This window comes from Macrobrachium nipponense, chromosome 27 (genome assembly GCF_015104395.2).
Source record: "Macrobrachium nipponense isolate FS-2020 chromosome 27, ASM1510439v2, whole genome shotgun sequence".
In the NCBI taxonomy this organism is placed as follows: domain Eukaryota; kingdom Metazoa; phylum Arthropoda; class Malacostraca; order Decapoda; family Palaemonidae; genus Macrobrachium; species Macrobrachium nipponense.
Genome location: NC_087216.1, coordinates 24,181,140 through 24,198,829, shown reverse-complemented (window position 1 = coordinate 24,198,829; position 17,690 = coordinate 24,181,140). Strand labels below are relative to the sequence as shown.

Below are 17,690 nucleotides of genomic sequence, written 5' to 3'. Positions count from 1 at the left end.
CAACAGCCTTGCACTTCTGGTAGGGTGCTGGCTTCGCATTCGAGAAACTCAGTGACGTCATAAACATGGCGACTGCCATGATGTCATAAACATGGCGACCGCCATGATGTCACTTCACAGCTGCGGCCTACACGGAGACATGCTTCCATTTTCATTTCGAGGTACAAGAGTACTTTACAACTATGCTTTCGGATTGGAGGTTTTTAATGCACATTGTTTTTGAGAGAAATTACAAGCGTTAGGAGATATAAGTCACATAATGGAAAAGACACAAGTCTTTCCTCTGTATCCTTCCGCTTAGGTGTCATCAAGCTTAGGCGACTGGCTTTGATGCCAGTGCGTTCTCCTGCCAATCCTGGAAAAATAGGGACTTTGTAGCTGATCCTAGAGCCAAGAGGAGAAGTTTCTTCTCCATCTTCGAGCCAGGATTGTTACATCCTTATTATATGAAAGCACAAGTAGTAGTTGTAATTGTCGAACAAGTGAATGATGGAAAATTAGTCTAGTGTGGCTGCTGTGAAGAGTTGGAAAAGGCTAGAATCAGGGACTTCGTTACTGATCCTCATGCCAAGAGGAGAAGAATAATTTCTTCTTCATCTTCGAGCCAGGACTGTCACATCCTTGTAAAGTAGAAATGCCACAAAAGGTTGGGTTTCTTGATCTTGGCTGCAAGAGTACCATAAACAGCCAAAACCACTTGTAAATGGCGGTAGTCTTGACGTCACAGCCTACTGATTCTCGATTTACTTCACTGCCTCCAGAACCTAGTATGCTTTCTGACTCATTGGTACACACAGTAATGAAGAATAAACAGGATCTAGAGGTGAAAATGGCTAAGTAAGACAAAAAGAAAAGGCGTGATTCGTTGTCTTCTTCGTTTTCTTCTCTAGATGGTGTCATAGCTAAGTTTGATGGCATCACTGAGTGTACCAGTCAAGCGTTGGAGGATACGGGATTTCGTGACTGATCCTCGGGACAAGAGAAGAGTAAATTCTTCTTCATCTTCGAACCAGGACTGTCACAGCCCAATCAGCAAGAAAATCAAGAAGTCAGTGGCTGGTAAGCTCAAAAGGATGAGTGACTGATAAAGTTTATCGTAGCACAATCATCGCTACCAGGTTCGTGTGGGGAAGAGGCACCACCGATAGGTAGAATTAATATCTCAAGGTCTGGAGGTTGACCAGTATCCCCTTTCGAACTAATAGTTCTCAGTTTTTGGGTGTAGAGTGTCATCTCGGACGTAACATGACTCCAAAGGTCGTTAGCTCATATATACAGAATGAGTCTTTGGCCATGACTGCCTGTATAGTGGACATTTCTGTCCATTAAAGGCATTCAGTCAGTAGACAATGATCTGGTGGAGAGGTTGTCAGAACAGAGGGAAGAATCTCTGTAATTACATGTTTACATGCATGGTGATATACATTGGACTGGTGATTGGGCATATGAATATCGCTTCACACTGACTAATCTTCAGATGAATCAGGAGCAGTGAACTGGATGGGGCACATAAGAACTCCAATCTGATAAGTGATACCATACTCTGTATCAGAGTAGCCTTGACGGACTACCACCAGGCACATACATCAGTCACGTTACAGGAAACTGACCGTGGATGGGGGTCTTCCTCTGACCTTGGTAGAGTGGGAGCACTCAACAACCAGGGTTTTGACGTAGACTCAAAAGTAGTCTGGAACATCAGTTCCAATTGGCCTCGGAATCCGAGATAATGAGTCAATGCAGCACAGGTCATGATGACGGATACATTTCTTAGTCATGCTCAGTACGGTGTGAGTATGTGTGAGGGACCTTCAGCAGGGCCGGCTTTGACTTGTCAAAGTACTCTGTGGTTATAGAAAGAACTACATCACCTAGAACATTAAGGTGGTAGACGTAAAGGAACAGGCCAAACAGAGGCGATCGGTCAAGCCTACTCCTTGTTTGACAAGTTGTACCAATGAGGTTATACAGAAGAGAAGGTCATCAGAGTAATATGGGCCTTCTGGCATTTAAGAACATATCTGTTAAAATGATCGTGATGGTTGGTCTGTGACTGTATCGAAGCTCAAAATTGAGCAATTTTAAGGAGGTGTCTGTCTGTTCATTGAAATTTGAGAGTGGGTTCTTTTTTATGAAAACCACTTTCAATTTCCTGTATATATATATATAAGGTTGCCCAGTGGTCCTTGGACACAATTTCCTTGGGTCCTTTGGTGGCTGCTCAACAAATGGTGTAACTCATCCAGTACCCCAGGCGGGTCAGTTGGTATCTTGTCTAAGATGATGGTATGAATGTGAAATGGCGGAGTTAACTGGCCTCTTTCCTTTTCAAATTTCTGTCTCCTTCTTTACTTAGGGCAGTAAGAAGAGATTACCATTATAAGCTGGAACGGACAAGGTACAGGTGAGTGAAGTGGCCATACTGTTACGGTTAGTATCAGTAAGATACCTATCAGTAGCAGGTCATTCCTCTCTTTAACAAGGGGGAGAGGAATGATAACAAACCTACATGAGTGGATGAATTGGTTTGTTAGGGGAACAGATCTTCTTATCTTCCTCGGACGCAATGAACTATGACATTGTGTAAAAACCCAGAAGTCTGATTCTATGATATTCATATATGTCTTAGATTCAGAAATACTGGTCAGTTGTTTCGTTGAATTATAGTATTCAGAAAACTGATCAAAGGTGGCAAACTCCAGTTGGTGAATAGTACTTACCTCCCACCAAGAATAAGTCTATCCTAATGTTAAGACCGAAGGTTTGTTTTGTATATGAACAAATGACAAATTTTTAACTAATTTGTATTTTTCATAACTTACAAACCTGAGGTCTTAACATACAAAGACCCACCTCTAACCACCCCTCTATCAACTAACCTGGGTTGGAAGAATAACTAACGGGGTCACGAGTTAATGAGGGGTATGTGGGTGGCTCCAAATGTCTCGTGACCAAGCACAGATGCCAATAGTCCCTTGCGTACACAATTATTTTAAACTTTACCGGTTTCCAGCTGGAGCTGAGTATTTAGCCTAATGTTAAGACCTCAGGTTTTTAAGTTATGAGAAATACAAATTAGTTAAAAATTTGTCATTTTACATCACCAAATTCTGTACCAGACATGCAGGGAATTTTATGTTTAAATTTTGATTGCACTGATTTTTAGAATATTTAATGCACACATTTTTACATAAGATTGTTGACATTTTTTGCAGGAATGCTTCCTGTTCTCAGTATATACGTCGGTTTACCAGTATGGGTCTTGTCGAGTGTGGCTTGATGAAGATCATACTAATATAACCACCCTCCGGCCCCCCACAATTCCAAGTCCCACAGAAGCCTCTGAACCAATTGGTACAACTTTACCATACCTAACAAGTTCTTCACCGCACACAGCTAGTTCTGGGTATGAAAAATTCTGAAAATGTTTGATTAAATGTATGATTAGATTGATGGCTTAGTAATACTCTCAATTACAGTGTTATACTTTATTGATGTTTTCATGATTCTCTTGTGTGATTTTACTGGAATCTTGTGAGTCTTGCAAAATTTTAAACAACAGTTATCAGAATACATGTATTACGTATAGGATACCACTTAAAAGTGTGTAGACTTCAGCATCATTGTTGTGACCGTTCTTATCCCCAGCTGCATTACATACAGTGGTACCTCGAGATACGAAATTAATCCGTTCTGAGGCGGCCTTCGTATTATGAGTTGTTTGTATCTTGGACGCTTTTACATGTAAAATGGCTAATCTGTTCCAAGCCCTCCAAAAGCACCCCAGTAAATTTCATAATAAAGCTAAATTGACCCATAAACAATGAAATACTACTACAATTTGGACCATTCAATACCTAACTTAATACGTACTGCTAATTACCTGTAAATAAAGTGTATTAGTGTACACGGTATACAAGAAATACTGTACGTATGTAGTAAAATGTGGAAGCTTACCTTTCGAGTGAGGCTATCTCCGAAAGTGGCGACAGAGGAGGAGAACAAACGGCAGATACGTACGTACACTACACTTAACTTTACGAAACACATAAAAAAATGTAAGGAAAACATACATAAACTAAACTTTACGAAACATCAACAAAACTGTATCACTTAACTTTACAAAAAACTAAAATTAAAAATTGTCTTAACTTCATCACCACTTTCAACTTTCTGTTTTTTAGTATCACTTGGTTCTTCCTTTTTGCTTACTCCTGCTAATACGAAAGGCCTCTTTAAAAAATAACTATCCAAGAAAGATTGCTTCGGCCTACTTTTCACAATGTTCCTGAAACGACTCTCTGGGGCCAAGCCTCACCCCACCCCCCCCTCCCCCCCCCCCCCCCCCCTTAGAAACTGCACAAGCATACAACCTGTGTAAGCCTTTTCGGGGTGTCTTTTTTCTACAAATGATTGCACTTTATGAAAAGCAGCTAGAACATCCATAATTTCTGCCATTGTCATAGGGTCGCCTTCCTCCTCCTCGCCGCTGCTAGAGAACTCCTCTTGAACAACGTTATGTTGCATGGCCTCCAACTCCTTCAGGTCATCCGTCATAAGCTCCTCTTGGTGCTCCTCGAGAAGGTCGTTGATGTCGTCCTCGTCGACGACCAGCCCCATGGACTTGCCGAGTGTAACGATCTTGTCAAGATCTGGTTGCAAAACAGTTTCAGGATCGTCAACTGTTTCTGAATCTGCATCACCAGCTTTGCCCACGTCGAATCCCTCGAAGTCTCCGGCGGATACGGCATCAAGCCAGAGTTTCCTCCATGAGGAATTCAAGGTTTGCCTCGAAACCTCCTGCCAAGCTTGGTCAATGAGTCAGATGCATATGACAACATCAAATGCTCCTTCCAAAATTCACACAAGGTGAGGTTTGTGGTATCGGTGATGTCGAAACATCTCTTGAAAAGATCTCTTGAAAAGATGTTTCGTATACAGCTTCTTAAAGTTCGATATCACTTGTTGGTCCATGGGCTGGGGGAGAGGTGGTGTTAGGCGGAAGATAAAGCAACCTTGATGAAGGAATACTCCACTAGGATATCTTCATCGAGGCCAGGAGGGTGAGTAGGGGCATTGTCCAACACCAGCAGGCATTTCAGAGGGAGGCGCCTCTCTTCCAAGAATTTCTTCACTGTCGGGCCGAAACACAGATTGTTCCGATACGTAATACAAACCATCGGTCCTTTAACAATAGGAAGTAGCTAGCGGCAGCTGTAACGGTCGTAAGCTTCCGAACAAGGGGGGGGAGGGAAAGGCCGGTAGTTAACTGCTGTCCGACAGTCGCGCGCCGCGCGACTGGGAGGTAAACAAATCACTTTTGCTTTCGGCCGCGGGTGTGAAGGACGTGTTCGTCATCGCTCTCTGCCCGCTTCATCGTCGTATGCTTTGTTTATTATTGTTTTCTACTAATGGTTTGTTTGACTTGAAAATGAAACTGTAAGTACACTGTTTTCATTTTCATTACTTAATTATGAACCAACATGGAGTTATCACCGTAGATGCGGCGATTTCCTCTCTTTTCATGAATTGAACCCTTGAATTATGCCTCGGTGCCGAGGGCGGGCGCGCTCGCACCGAGTCATGTATTGTGGGCGAAAGTGTGTAATTGAAAAATGTAAGTACTCTTTTCATTATATGTTTGCCCTGTGCGTTCGTTACCGAGAGTGTGTTTGCGCTCGGCACGAGCCTTTTAATTTTGTATAATAGAATGCAATGAAAGTAAGGAGTTCGCAATTTGCAAGATATCTTTTCATTTTCATTTATTTATTTGCATGAAATTTTAATTTGGATCAATTTTCGTTCTTACCCGGGAATTGATCCTTAACGATTGTTTTTTTATGTGAAAAAATGAAATCGCAAGTGCAGTATTCTGTTTTTTTTTTTTCATTTTCATATATATTTTATGATAGCATCATATTATTGGATCAAGTTTCCGTTCTTACCCGGGAATTGATCTTTTCCCCTTTAAGTTCTATGAAGTGAATCGCAAGGGCAGTATTCTGTTTCATTTTCATATTACTTTTCACTGCTGTGCGGGGTAGGGAAGCGAAGGTCTGCAGGAAGTCGTCGGAAAGCTCTCCCGCGACTCCCTTGGTATCCGATTCTTCGTCTTCCTTCCTGCCCCCCGCTCAGCTTCTTCGTTGTATTTTGTATTTGGGGTCTTCCTTGCGTTCGGGGTGGGGCATGTCTTCCCCCCGTGCGTGAGGGGGGAACCCCTCTTACTAATCTATCTATGTTACCGCAGGTGCTACATCCGTGGGAGACGACCTTGGACAGGTATGGACCACCGCGGAGGCAGGGCGTGCCTAGCATCCACGGGCCACGCTGCTGCAGCGTCTAGCGAGGTCTGGGGCGGTCTCCACTACTACCACGGCCGCTTATGCTGCTCCCCCCCTCCTGGTCTACACTCCCCATGCTGTGCGATGACGCCGTCTGCCGCTACTAGGGCCGCAGCCGTACCGAGGTGGGGTTGCCGCCGCCGCCTGTTTTTTTCGTGTTGCCTGCCCCAGACTTCCGCTGTTCCAGCAGCTCGCCCCGGGACCGGGCGGGCGCCAGGACCCAGGTTCCGCTGGCTGCCGATGATTCTACGAGGCGATCGCTGGGCCTGCCGTACCTGCCGCTGATGTGATTCCCGCTGTTGGCTTGGCTGTCCCTTCTGGGTCTACCGCTGCCGCTGTTCCTGCCGCTCCTGAGCTGGTTGCTGTTCCTGTCGCTCCCTGGTTCCTGGCCTGTCCATGCTGGTCCCTGCCCACGGTGTGTCTTCCCCAGTCCCAGGTCCTTCCGGACAGGTGCAGTCGGGCCGTGTTTGGCTTCGCAATAGCCCCGGCTCCGGCCTGGATGAGGACCTGACGACTGCCGCCTGCGTGAGCTGACGAGGAGAGGAGAGAGGAAGCTGTCATCTTCGTCTTCATCGTCTGCTGCTGCCTCTTCCCCTTCGACTTCTAAGGCCCATAAGCCGAAGAAGAAGAAGGCTGCCTTCCCCCCTAAGAAGTCTCCTTCGGGAACTTCTAAGGGCCCGTACCACCTCGGTGGGACGGGGGGTCCTTCTGCTGGTCCTCCTGCTCCTTCGGGAGCGGGGCCCGTCTCCCCTTCCGCAAGGAAGAGATAGACGGGGACCGGAGGAGTATCGGTTAGCTCTGGTACTTCCGTCGCCTGGTGCTAGCGGCGATGCCGCTACGCCAGGTTCCGGCTCGGTCTCTCGTTCGCGAGAGATCCCGAGTGTACGTTCTCCCTCGGGAGACCGTGCAGCCAAGTTTCGGCGCCAGAGTTCGCTCGGCGCCAAGACGCGGCACGGAGCAGAAGGCTGGTGAGAGACGCTCAGGTGACTCTTGCCAGGCCAGCGGCCGCTCTTGCAGCGACCAGCTGGTAACCCGGGTTTTCCCCCCTAAGAAGGCTCCTTCGGGACCTTCTAAGGGCCCGTCTCGCTCCGGCGATTCGGGGAGCTCTTCTCTGGTCCTCCTGCTCCCTCGGGAACAGGGTCCGTCTTTTCTTCTACCAAGGAGAAGAAGACGGGGACCAGAGGAGACCAGCTTCGGCTGGCACTTCCTCGCTGGTTCTAGCGGTTTCTGCCGCTAAAACCAGGATCCGCCTCGGCTTCTCGTTAGCGAGAAGTACGAGTGGACGGTCTCCCGCGGGAGACCGTCCAGCCAAAGTCTTGGACGCCCGAGCTCGCTCGCCGTCAAGGACCGAAGCGCGGAGCAGAAGACTGGCGAGAGTCGTGCAGACGACGCTCGTCAGGCCAGTGGACGCTCTCGCAGCGACCAGCTGGCTGCTCGAGGTTGACGTGACGGTCGCTGACCAGCCACGAGTTGAGGCGAGGAAGGGGTCCCCGCGGCCGTCGGTACCAGCCACGGCTGGTACCAGCGGCTCGACGCGCCGAGAGGGACGCTCGCCGGTCTCACCGCGACAGTCGAACCTAGCAGGTCACCTGACGCCGCTCCCATCGGGACCGGGCGAAGATGGTAACCAGCAACAGCTCGCCTGACGCTAGAGATCAGCGTCGACGTTCTCAGCCGAGCCTCTCGCCCCAGGCGAGCGGCAAGGCTGGGCCTGCTGCTCGATCGCCACCGCCGGCGGGTTGACGATCAGCAGCAGCCCTCCAAGCACGCTGGTCCTGCCAGCGAGCTAGGCGTCGTAGGTCTGCCTCTCCTGTACCTTCAACCTCCTCGGGCTACACCGGGAGGAGCGAGGTACCTATGAGTGATCGCGAGAGGTGCGCCGCTCGCGATCCCGCTATGACGCCGTATGGACCAGGCACGGTTCTAGGACCGACCAGACATACGTGCAAGTAGCTGGAGGCGACCGTCAGGGGTCTGCCGCTTTTCCTCCTCGGAAGGAGGAGTATCTCGGGATCTGTTCTTGTTGGAAGGACTGGACGGTCCTACTCCGCAAGACGCGGTTACTCCCGAGATACAGAGGAAATTACAGAAGTCATTAAGCTGATTCGTCAGCATAATGACCTTGCGGAAGGATTGCCGCTCCCACCAGCAGAGCCCACGTCTCTGCTCGAGTCGTTTTGGGGCCCGAGAGGGAACCCAAACCGACGGAGGTGGGTTCTTGCCGCGATCGGAGCTTGCCGATTCTGTCTCGAACCAGAGTCTCTCGTCTCCGGACAAGAAGGCTCGCTCAGTTCTGGCCGGGTCGATGTCAAAGCTACTTCCACCTCCTCTACTGCGACAGCGGCGTTTACGTGTCTTCGGACACCGTATTTAAATACTCCTTCGGTCCTCCTGAGAGGTTTCGACCTCGACGAGGACTGGAATGAGTCGGAGGACGGTACTCGGCTCTCCCCCGTCAGGTGTCGATCAGCCCCACCCAGACGACGTTCACAGTGGCGGCAGACCCTTACCTACAGTGAGAGTTCGTAACCCTCCGCGGGGGAAAACGTTTTCTCCTGACGATACGTTTTCCCAGACTCTGAGAGACCATCGCCGCAAGGCGATGGCTGCTCCTATTCTTCTCCAACTGCTAGTTCCACTGGGAAGGCGTGAGCGTATCCAATTCCTACCCCCATTCCCTCTCTCCTTACGGCTACGAGGGAAAGGGGAGGGATCCTACAGAGATTTCTCTGTAGGATCCCACGTTCGGGACTGCGCTACCGGGGGGACCTTCGGGTCCTACCTGACGTAAGCCCCGGTCGTTGAGCAGGGATCCTGCCCCCATTCCTTCCGATTTCTACGGGAATCGAGAGGACCACCAGCCGATATCGTTTGACGAATTCGGTGTTGGGGGTTTCGCAGACTGCTTAGAATTCTAAGGAATTTCTAGCGCATTCAGAGTGTTCGAGTTTTTTACGATCTCCAAACACTTAGGCGAGACCACGGTCTAAAGTGAGCGAGACGAGAATCCCCGATGTTACAAGTGATAATCGGGAACCTCGCCTATGCTCGAATTCCTGGAATTTCTAGCATTGGGAAGAAGACTGCTGCTGAAAGAAACTATCTTACAGTAGGCGACCAACCTGGAATAGAGAAGATCGGACGGGATATCCAGTTTGGCTTGAACTATCGTCTTAGTATTCTGTTCACCATTGAAGCTTTCCTTCGAGGAAGACTTCTCCTTCACTCTTTGATAGAGATCGAAGGTGGTCGATCTCCAATCCTTATTTTGTTTTCTTGAAGGAAAGAATTTAGGATGGAGATAGTTGTTCAGAATCCTACAAAATTACTACGTATATTAACCTCGCGACATGATTCTACTAAGCAGTTGAATTGTACGAGGGGTAGGCGCATATCCTAGTTTATCTACGGATTGCGACTTAGAAGAGAAGTATTCTAATTGAACTGCAACTCGGGGTTGCCTGCAACCTCCCAGGAGTTTCAGTTTCAATTTTATATACTTATGGTTTTGTCACGACAACACCATTTCAACTTTTATATTTAACCGAAATTCGTTTCGCCTAAATATAACTTGCTCGAGCATATCTTTTATGCTCGGTAGTTCTAGCCGAACGCATTCCTTCATGAATAATGGATTACATGGCCAACTCAGGATGACGAGTCGGCGAGCTCAGGCTCAACTACTGCGTGATTGAACTGCCTGACAGCAGCTCAGTATCAGCTGGGCCTCCGAGATGCACGGTCAGTTATGTCTCTCTCTCCCCTGGTTTGATTGACTACCGAACCGTATCTCTGCCCAACAATCATGGACTTAGGTCTATGAGTTAATGGGGATTCTCGCATAATGAAGGACCATCTACTGCTGTGACGCTAGATTCCATCGCCTGTCGACATTGCGAGAATTTTCAATAGAGATATCTCTTGGACTCTTTCATCTTCTGTTTTACCGCACGGTAACAGAAGTCTGTACAAGTCTCCCGCTGCATCGCACTGCGATAATGCGAATGATTTTGCAGACATCTGAGTTGTGTCTTCAAAATATCTCGTATTCGTAGGTGTACAATTTGTTCATTGTTCAACCCGAAATTACGAGATGTGTCAGAAGACATCGCCTATCTCCCGACCTGACAGCTCTACTTCCAAATGTTCAGCCCATGAGAAGCAGTTCTTCAGGCGGTTTTCCCCTGTGTTTTCATTACTGAAGAACGCCCCGCTTTCATTGCAACTACGACTTTCTCACCGGACAGCAATGAAATAGCGGTTAGCGTTTTCAGTCATTTGTAAGCACAGGTTATGAATCTTGAGAATCCTTCTCTCGATTCGTCTGTGAAGACGTAGGTTGCATTCAATATCTACCTTCGTCTTCAACGGTACATAGTGTTGTTTCTCCTTAGCTGAGATTCAACAACCATGAGATGTTTTGCCTTCAGGGACCTCGGTCTCTAGAAGGCAATTGACTTTCGCCTGTTGGGCACATGCCTTAAGAGAATCATCACCTCGCTGTCCGGCATTGGTGACAAACAAATACATTATTTGTTTGGTCTCTCGGCATAACCCTTTTAAGGCGAGGTCACGTGACTTACTCGGATGCTTTGACAACTTGCCTCCTACCGAACGCAGTCAGTCGGCAGCTGTCAGAGCGCCCGAGTCAGTTACGAAACTACGCTGTTGACTTAGTTCTGGTTGTTACACAGCAATCATTACTTCGTTTTAATAGCTTGTCACAGTACCCATACCATGACACCCACCATGGGGAGTCGGGTGTCCTATCCACTACCGAGAACTTCGCTGCATGGGGATAGGAGGATGCGAGAGACTCGTGGCAAACGGACAGACCAGTATGGGTACTGGACATCACCGAAGTAGAGAAGAGGAATAGGTCATGCGACTATTTCCTTCTTTTCCTCTGAGGAACTGCATGACTTCTCCTGCGAAGTCAAGCATCCAGGGGATGGGGATCCGTGACGCTCGATTTCGTACCGAACTTCGTAGCGAAGACTCAGAACCCTTCGGTACCCTGACGATTGGTTCGAGTCGTTCACAATCCCCATCCCTAATGGACTTCACCGCCTTCGATGCGAAGGAGATGCTGCCTTGTCCGCAAGAACTTCTCCGTGGCGCAGGTACTGAAGGCAGGGGTCTGGTCCAACCAGACCACATGCCCTTCCTTCTACCTTCGGGATATTGCCCACAGGTCCTTGGATCTTTTTCCTTGGGACCCGTGGTGGCTGCTCAACACGTTGTGTAGCGAACCCAGACCCTCGCAGGCTGAACAGCATCGAGTCCTGGTGTGACCGTAAGAATGGATGAGTGAATGAGAGTGTGACTGGCTCCTCTTCCCATCTTTTTCTTCCCCTCTACCTGTGGTTTAGAGGGACACGGTCGTCACCCTGCTGGATTAAGGAGGAAGTATGCAGGTGAAGCTAACTCAACGGGAGCCATCCCCATCCTAGCCCTTTCAACTAGGGATAGGAGCGTCGATATTCCACCACTTCCTCCAACAAGGGGGAGGAAGTGGATGCCAGCTTGAGACAACCCATACTTTATGTTGCCTCTTGCAAACAGGAACAAGTTCTTGCTTGCTGGTACGAAGAGATACGCTTGCCTCTCTCTTAGTACTCGGCCCAGAGGTCTGACCATTGATCCTGCGGTGCACACCCCGATCAATCGGACAGAGGCTTGGATCCCTCCCTCGCTCTTACGACCAGGGAGGCATTCCAGGGATGGACGAACACCAGTCTGTTCATCAAAAGACTCAGATTCCTCCCACCAAGAAGTGAGTCTTCCTATTGTTAAAGGACCGATGGTTTGTATTACGTATCGGAACAAATGACAATTTGTCGAAAATTGCATTTTTCCTAACTATACAAACCTGAGGTCCTTTACATATAGTCCCTCCTCATGCCACCCCTCACTCTGCGTATTTTGCATGGGCCAAAAGCAAAAGTGATTTGTTTACCTCCCAGTCGCGCGGCGCGCGACTGTCGGACAAGCAGTTAACTACCGTTCTCCCCTTGTTCGAAGCTTACGACCGTTCCAGCTGCCGCTAGCTACTTCCTATTGTTAAAGGACCTCAGGTTTGTATAGTTAGGAAAAATGCAATTTTCGACAAATTGTCATTTTACCCACTCCGTGAACAAAAGCCTCGTTACCCAGGCTTTCGCATTAGCCCTCCACATCACTGGAAGCTTCTCCTTAAGCATTTTGTGGGCCTTGAAGGCTCAAGGAGTCTCGGAATGATAGACCAGTAGGGGCTTCACCTTGCAATCCCCACTGGCGTTCGAACAAAGTGCGAGCGTAAGCCTGTCTTTCATAGGCTTATGGCCGGGTAGCTTCTTCTCTTCCTCCGTGATGTACGTCCGATGAGGCATTTTTTTTCCAAAAAAGGCCAGTCTCATCACAGTTGAAGCCTTGCTGAGAACTGTAGCCTTCCTTGGTCATCATCTTGTCGAACGTCTTTTTAAAGGCTTTGGCCGCTTTCGTGTCCGAGCTGGCAGCCTCCCCATGCCGCACCACCAAATGGATGCCAGTCCATTTACGGAATTTCTCGAACCACCCATGCGAAGCCTTGAACTCTGGGGTTGGCGTTGATGTCCCTTCTCCTCCGTTGTCTTCGGCCTGGGCAATCAAATCGCCGAAAATAGCGCTGGCCTTGTAGGAGATTGCCGTCTCCGTTATCGTATCGCCAGCGATTTCTTTGTCTTTTATCCAGACAAGAAGAAGCCTTTCCATCTCATTGTGCATGTGGGTCCTCTTGCAGGACAAAATAGTGACGCCCTTGGAAGGTGTAGCTGCTGTGATGGCATCCTTCTGCTTAAGGATGGTGCCTATTGTCGACGGATTTCAGTCATATTCCTTAGCAATCACACTCAATCACATACCAGCTTCATACTTCTTGATAATCTCCATCTTCGTTTCCAAAGAGAGCATCCTCTTCTTTCCGTGAATTTCAACTTTCTTAGGACCCATGACTACATATATACTGTACGTAATTTACGTATAAGTATGGAGTAAAGTTCTCACACAACATGATAAAGTACGTATACTGCAACGAAATCACTAACGAATTTACAATAATAAACGAAATTGTTAGAACGAATGAATACCGTGTGCATACAATAACGATGCTGCTACCGAGTGGCCGAGGCACGCCTCTACGTAGTAGATGCATGATGGGAAGGATGCTGACCAATAGGAGAGAAGGATCTCATCGGCGGTGACTAGCATCAGGAACCAATGGGCGGGAGCCCCCCCAGCAGGAGGATGGTGGCGAGTCTACTCAGTTGGCGGCGGGAGCGAGTTTCAACAAATTGTTTTATCCAGTGGTCCGGGGAAGAATCTCGGACTTTAACAAAGCAACAACTTTTCGTATCTGAGCAATTTTCGTATGTAGAGCCGAAAAATTTTTCATATCAGCTTTCATATCTCGAGTTTTTTGTAAGTTGAGCCTTTCGTATCTCGAGGTACCACTGTATTTTTTTTTTTTTCACCTTCAACTTTTAACTTCTTTCTATTCTTAGTTGTCATTCAAGAAACTAATTTCTTTTTGCATAATTTTTACCCATCTGAATAAATGCAATTCAGTGACTTGAATGAAATATTAAGTTGTTCCGATACGTAATACAAACCTTCGGTCCTTTAACAATAGGAAGTAGCTAGCGGCAGCTGGAACGGTCGTAAGCTTCGAACAAGGGGAGAACGGTAGTTAACTGCTTGTCCGATCGTCGCGCGGAGGTAAACAAATCACTTTTGCTTTCGGCCGCGGGTGTGAAGGACGTGTTCGTCATCGCTCTCTGCCCGCTTCATCGTCGTATGCTTTGTTTATATTGTGGTTTTCTACTAATGGTTGTTTGACTTGAAAATGAAACTGTAAGTACACTGTTTTCATTTTCATTACTTAATTATGAACCAACATGGAGTTATCGCCGTAGATGCGGCGATTTCCTCTCTTTTCGTGAATTGAACCCTTGAATTATGTCTCGGTGCCGAGGGCTTGGGCGGGCGCGCTCGCGCGAGTCATGTATTTGGCGAAAGTGTGTAATTGAAAAATGTAAGTACTCTTTTCATTATATTTTGCCCTGTGCATTCGTTACCGAGAGTTGGTGATTGCGCTCGGCACGAGCCTTTTAATTTTGTATAATAGAATGCAATGAAAGTGGATTCGCAAGTGCAATATTCTTTTCATTTTCATTTATTTATTTGCATGAATTAATTTGGATCAATTTTCGTTCTTACCCGGGAATTGATCCTTACGATTTTTTTATGTGAAAATGAAATCGCAAGTGCAGTATTCTGTTTCATTTTCATATATATTTTATGATAGAATCATATTATTGGATCAAGTTTCCGTTCTTACCCGGGAATTGATCTTTCTCCTTTAAGTTCTATGAAGTGAATCGCAAGGGCAGTATTCTGTTTCATTTTCATATTACTTTTCACTGCTGTGCGGGGGGTAGGGGAAGCGAAGGTCTGCCAGGAAGTCGTCGGAAAAAGTCTCCCCGCGACTCCCTTGGTATCCGATTCTTCGTCTTCCTTCCTGCCCCCCGCTCAGCTTCTTCATTGTATTTTGTATTTGGGGTCTTCCTTGCGTTCGGGGTGGGGCATGTCTTCCCCCCGTGCGTGAGGGAACCCCTCTTACTAATCTATCTATGTTACCGCAGGTGCTACATCCGTGGGAGACGACCTTGGATGTAGATGTAGATCCATCACGAGGTTTGTAACTCGTTGTCAGGGGGCGAGAGTGGCTCCCGCAACGAGCCCTGTGTAACGTGTATGCATTGGTCCGAGGCGCAGTGGGTGCTGTACGAGGGCAGGAAGAGACTTAGGCCGCCCAAGAAGTCATCGGAAAGTCCAGTGACTCCTTTGGTAACGGACACTTCGTCCTCTTTCCTGCCCCCCGGCCAGCCCCCACGTTTCGTGCCTTCCCCATGCGGGGGGGGGGGGGGGTAGCGGAGTCCTTCTCCTCTCGATCCGTCGAGTGTGGAGGAGGGCGCCGCTACCCGGACGTCCAGTTGTACTCGGGGTCTTCCGTCCGCTCTGGGTGGGGTTTCTTCTCCCCCCAGGCGCGAGGAAGCCCCTCTAACTAACCCGACTGTTGCTTCCGCAGGTGTGCCATCAGCGAAGGACGACCTGGGACAGGTGTGGGAGTCGCTGGGACTGCAGGGAGTGCCGAGCATACAGGGGTTGATTCAAGCGGTTGGCGGGGTCGGCAGTGGTCACTCATGGTACGGTAACCACTACAACAACCACAATCTCGACACCAGCATATGAGATGCCACCGCACCTGGTGTACACCACCACATGTCATGTCGGTAACAACCACCCACGGCTTGCAATCCAGAAACCAATTCCTGCCGTGCCAAAGAGGACGGTGCCACCGCCACCTGGGTTCTTTGTATTGCCGACCCCGGACTTCCGCTGCCCAAAGAGTACCCCTCTGGACCTGCCGCCAGTGCCGAGGATGACGGTAGCTGCCGACAGGACGCCTGGCTCTCCTGTGGTACCTGCCGTGCCTGCCGTACCTGTTGCTGTCCCAGCCGCTCATTCCCTTTCAGATCAGGTGCCTGCTGCATTCACTTCAGGATGTTCCTGCCGTTCCTGGACCTGTTCCTGTTGTTCCTGCTGTTGGTGGTGCTGTCACAGTCTCAGGTCTTTTCCGGACAGGTGCAGTCGGGCCCTGTGCTTCGGCAACTGCCCCGGCTCCCTCCTGGATGGAAGACCTGACGTCTGTCCTGCGGAGCCTGGCGAAGAAGAAGAGGAAGAGGAAGAAGGTGTCGTCGTCGTGTTCATCGTCTTCTTCGTCGTCTGCTGCCTCTCCTTCCCCTTCGACTTCTAACGCCAAACAGCCGAAGAAGAAGAAGGTTGCCTCCTCCCCCCCTAAGAAGACTCCTTCGGGATCTTCTAAGGGCCCGGCTCGCTCAGGCGAGCTGAGGAGCTCTTCTGCTGGTCCTCCTGTTCCTTTGGGAACGGGCCCGTCGCTTCTTCTGCAAAGAAGAAGTCGACGGGGAACCAGAGGTGCACCAGCCTCGGCTGGTGCGTCCTCACCTGGTGCTAGCGGTTTCTGCCGCTAAACCAGGTTCCGTCTCGGCCGCTTCTCGTTCGCGAGAAGCACGCGAGTGGACGCTCTTCCAAAGAAGACCGTCCAGCCAAAGTTTTGACGCCCGAGCTCGCTCGCCGTCAAGACAGCGGCGCGGAGCAGAAGACTGGCGAGAGTCGTGCACACGACTCTCGCCAGGCCAGTGGAACGCTCTAGCAGTGATCAACTGGCTGCTCGGGCTGACGTGACGGTCGCTGACCAGCCACGGGTTGAGGCGAGGAAGGAGTCCCCGCGAGGCCGCCGGTACCAGCCACGGCTGGTACCAGCGGCTCGACGCGCCGAGAGGCGCTGGCCGGTCTCGACGCGACAGAGAGCCTAGCAGGTCACCCGTCCGCCGCTCCCGATGGGACCGGGCGGAGACGGTGACCAGCGGCAGCTCGCCTGACGCTAGAGATCGGTCTCGACGTTCTCAGCCGAGCCAATCGCCCCAGCAGAGCGGTAAGGCTAGGCCTGCTGCTCGACCGTCACCGCGGGTTGACGGTCAGCAGCAGCCCTCCACGCACGCTGGTCCTGCCAGCGAGCGAGGGGGGAGCGTCATGGTCGTGCCTCTTCCCGTACCTTCAACCTCCTCCGTGGGGCTATTAGCCGGGAGGAGCGAGGTACCGAGGAGCGATCACGAGAGGTGCGCCGCTCGTGACCCAGCTATGATGCCGTATGGACCATGGCACGGTTCCAGGACCGACCAGGACATACGCGCAAGTAGCTGGAGGCGACCGTCAGGGGTCTGCCGCTGTTCCTCCTTCTGAAGGAGGAGTATCTCGGGATCTGTTCTTGTTGGAGGGACTGGACGGTCCTACTCCGCAAGACACGGTTACTCCCGAGATACAGAGGAATTTGCAGAAGTCATTAAGCTGATTCGTCAGCATAATGACCTTGCGGAAGGATTGCCGCTCCCACCAGCAGAGCCCACGTCTCTGCTCGAGTCGTTTTGGGGCCCGAGAGGGAACCCAAACCGACGGTGGGTCTGCCGCGATCGGAACTTGCCGATTCTGTCTCGAACCAGAGTCTCTCGTCTCCGGACAAGAAGGCTCTCTCAGTTCTGGCCGGTCGATCAAGCTACTTCCACCTCCTCTACTGCGACAGCGGCGTTTCTACGTGTCTTCGGACACCGTATTTGAATACTCCTTCGGTCCTCCTGAGAGGTTTCGACCTCGACGAGGACTGGAATGAGTCGTGAGGACGGTATCGGCTCCTTCCTGGTCAGGTGTCGATCAGCCCCACCCAGACGACGTTCACAGTGGCGGCAGACCCTT

The 17,690-nt window shown here is 49.7% G+C and overlaps 1 protein-coding gene across 1 annotated transcript in view; it reads left to right on the top strand.

Annotated features, from left to right (window-relative positions):
- Positions 1–17,690, top strand: part of LOC135200930 (multiple epidermal growth factor-like domains protein 8) — a 141,498-nt gene that overhangs the window by 52,322 nt on the left and 71,486 nt on the right. The window contains 1 exon segment of the mRNA XM_064229708.1: positions 3,216–3,406. Coding sequence (XP_064085778.1) covers positions 3,216–3,406 — 191 coding nt within the window.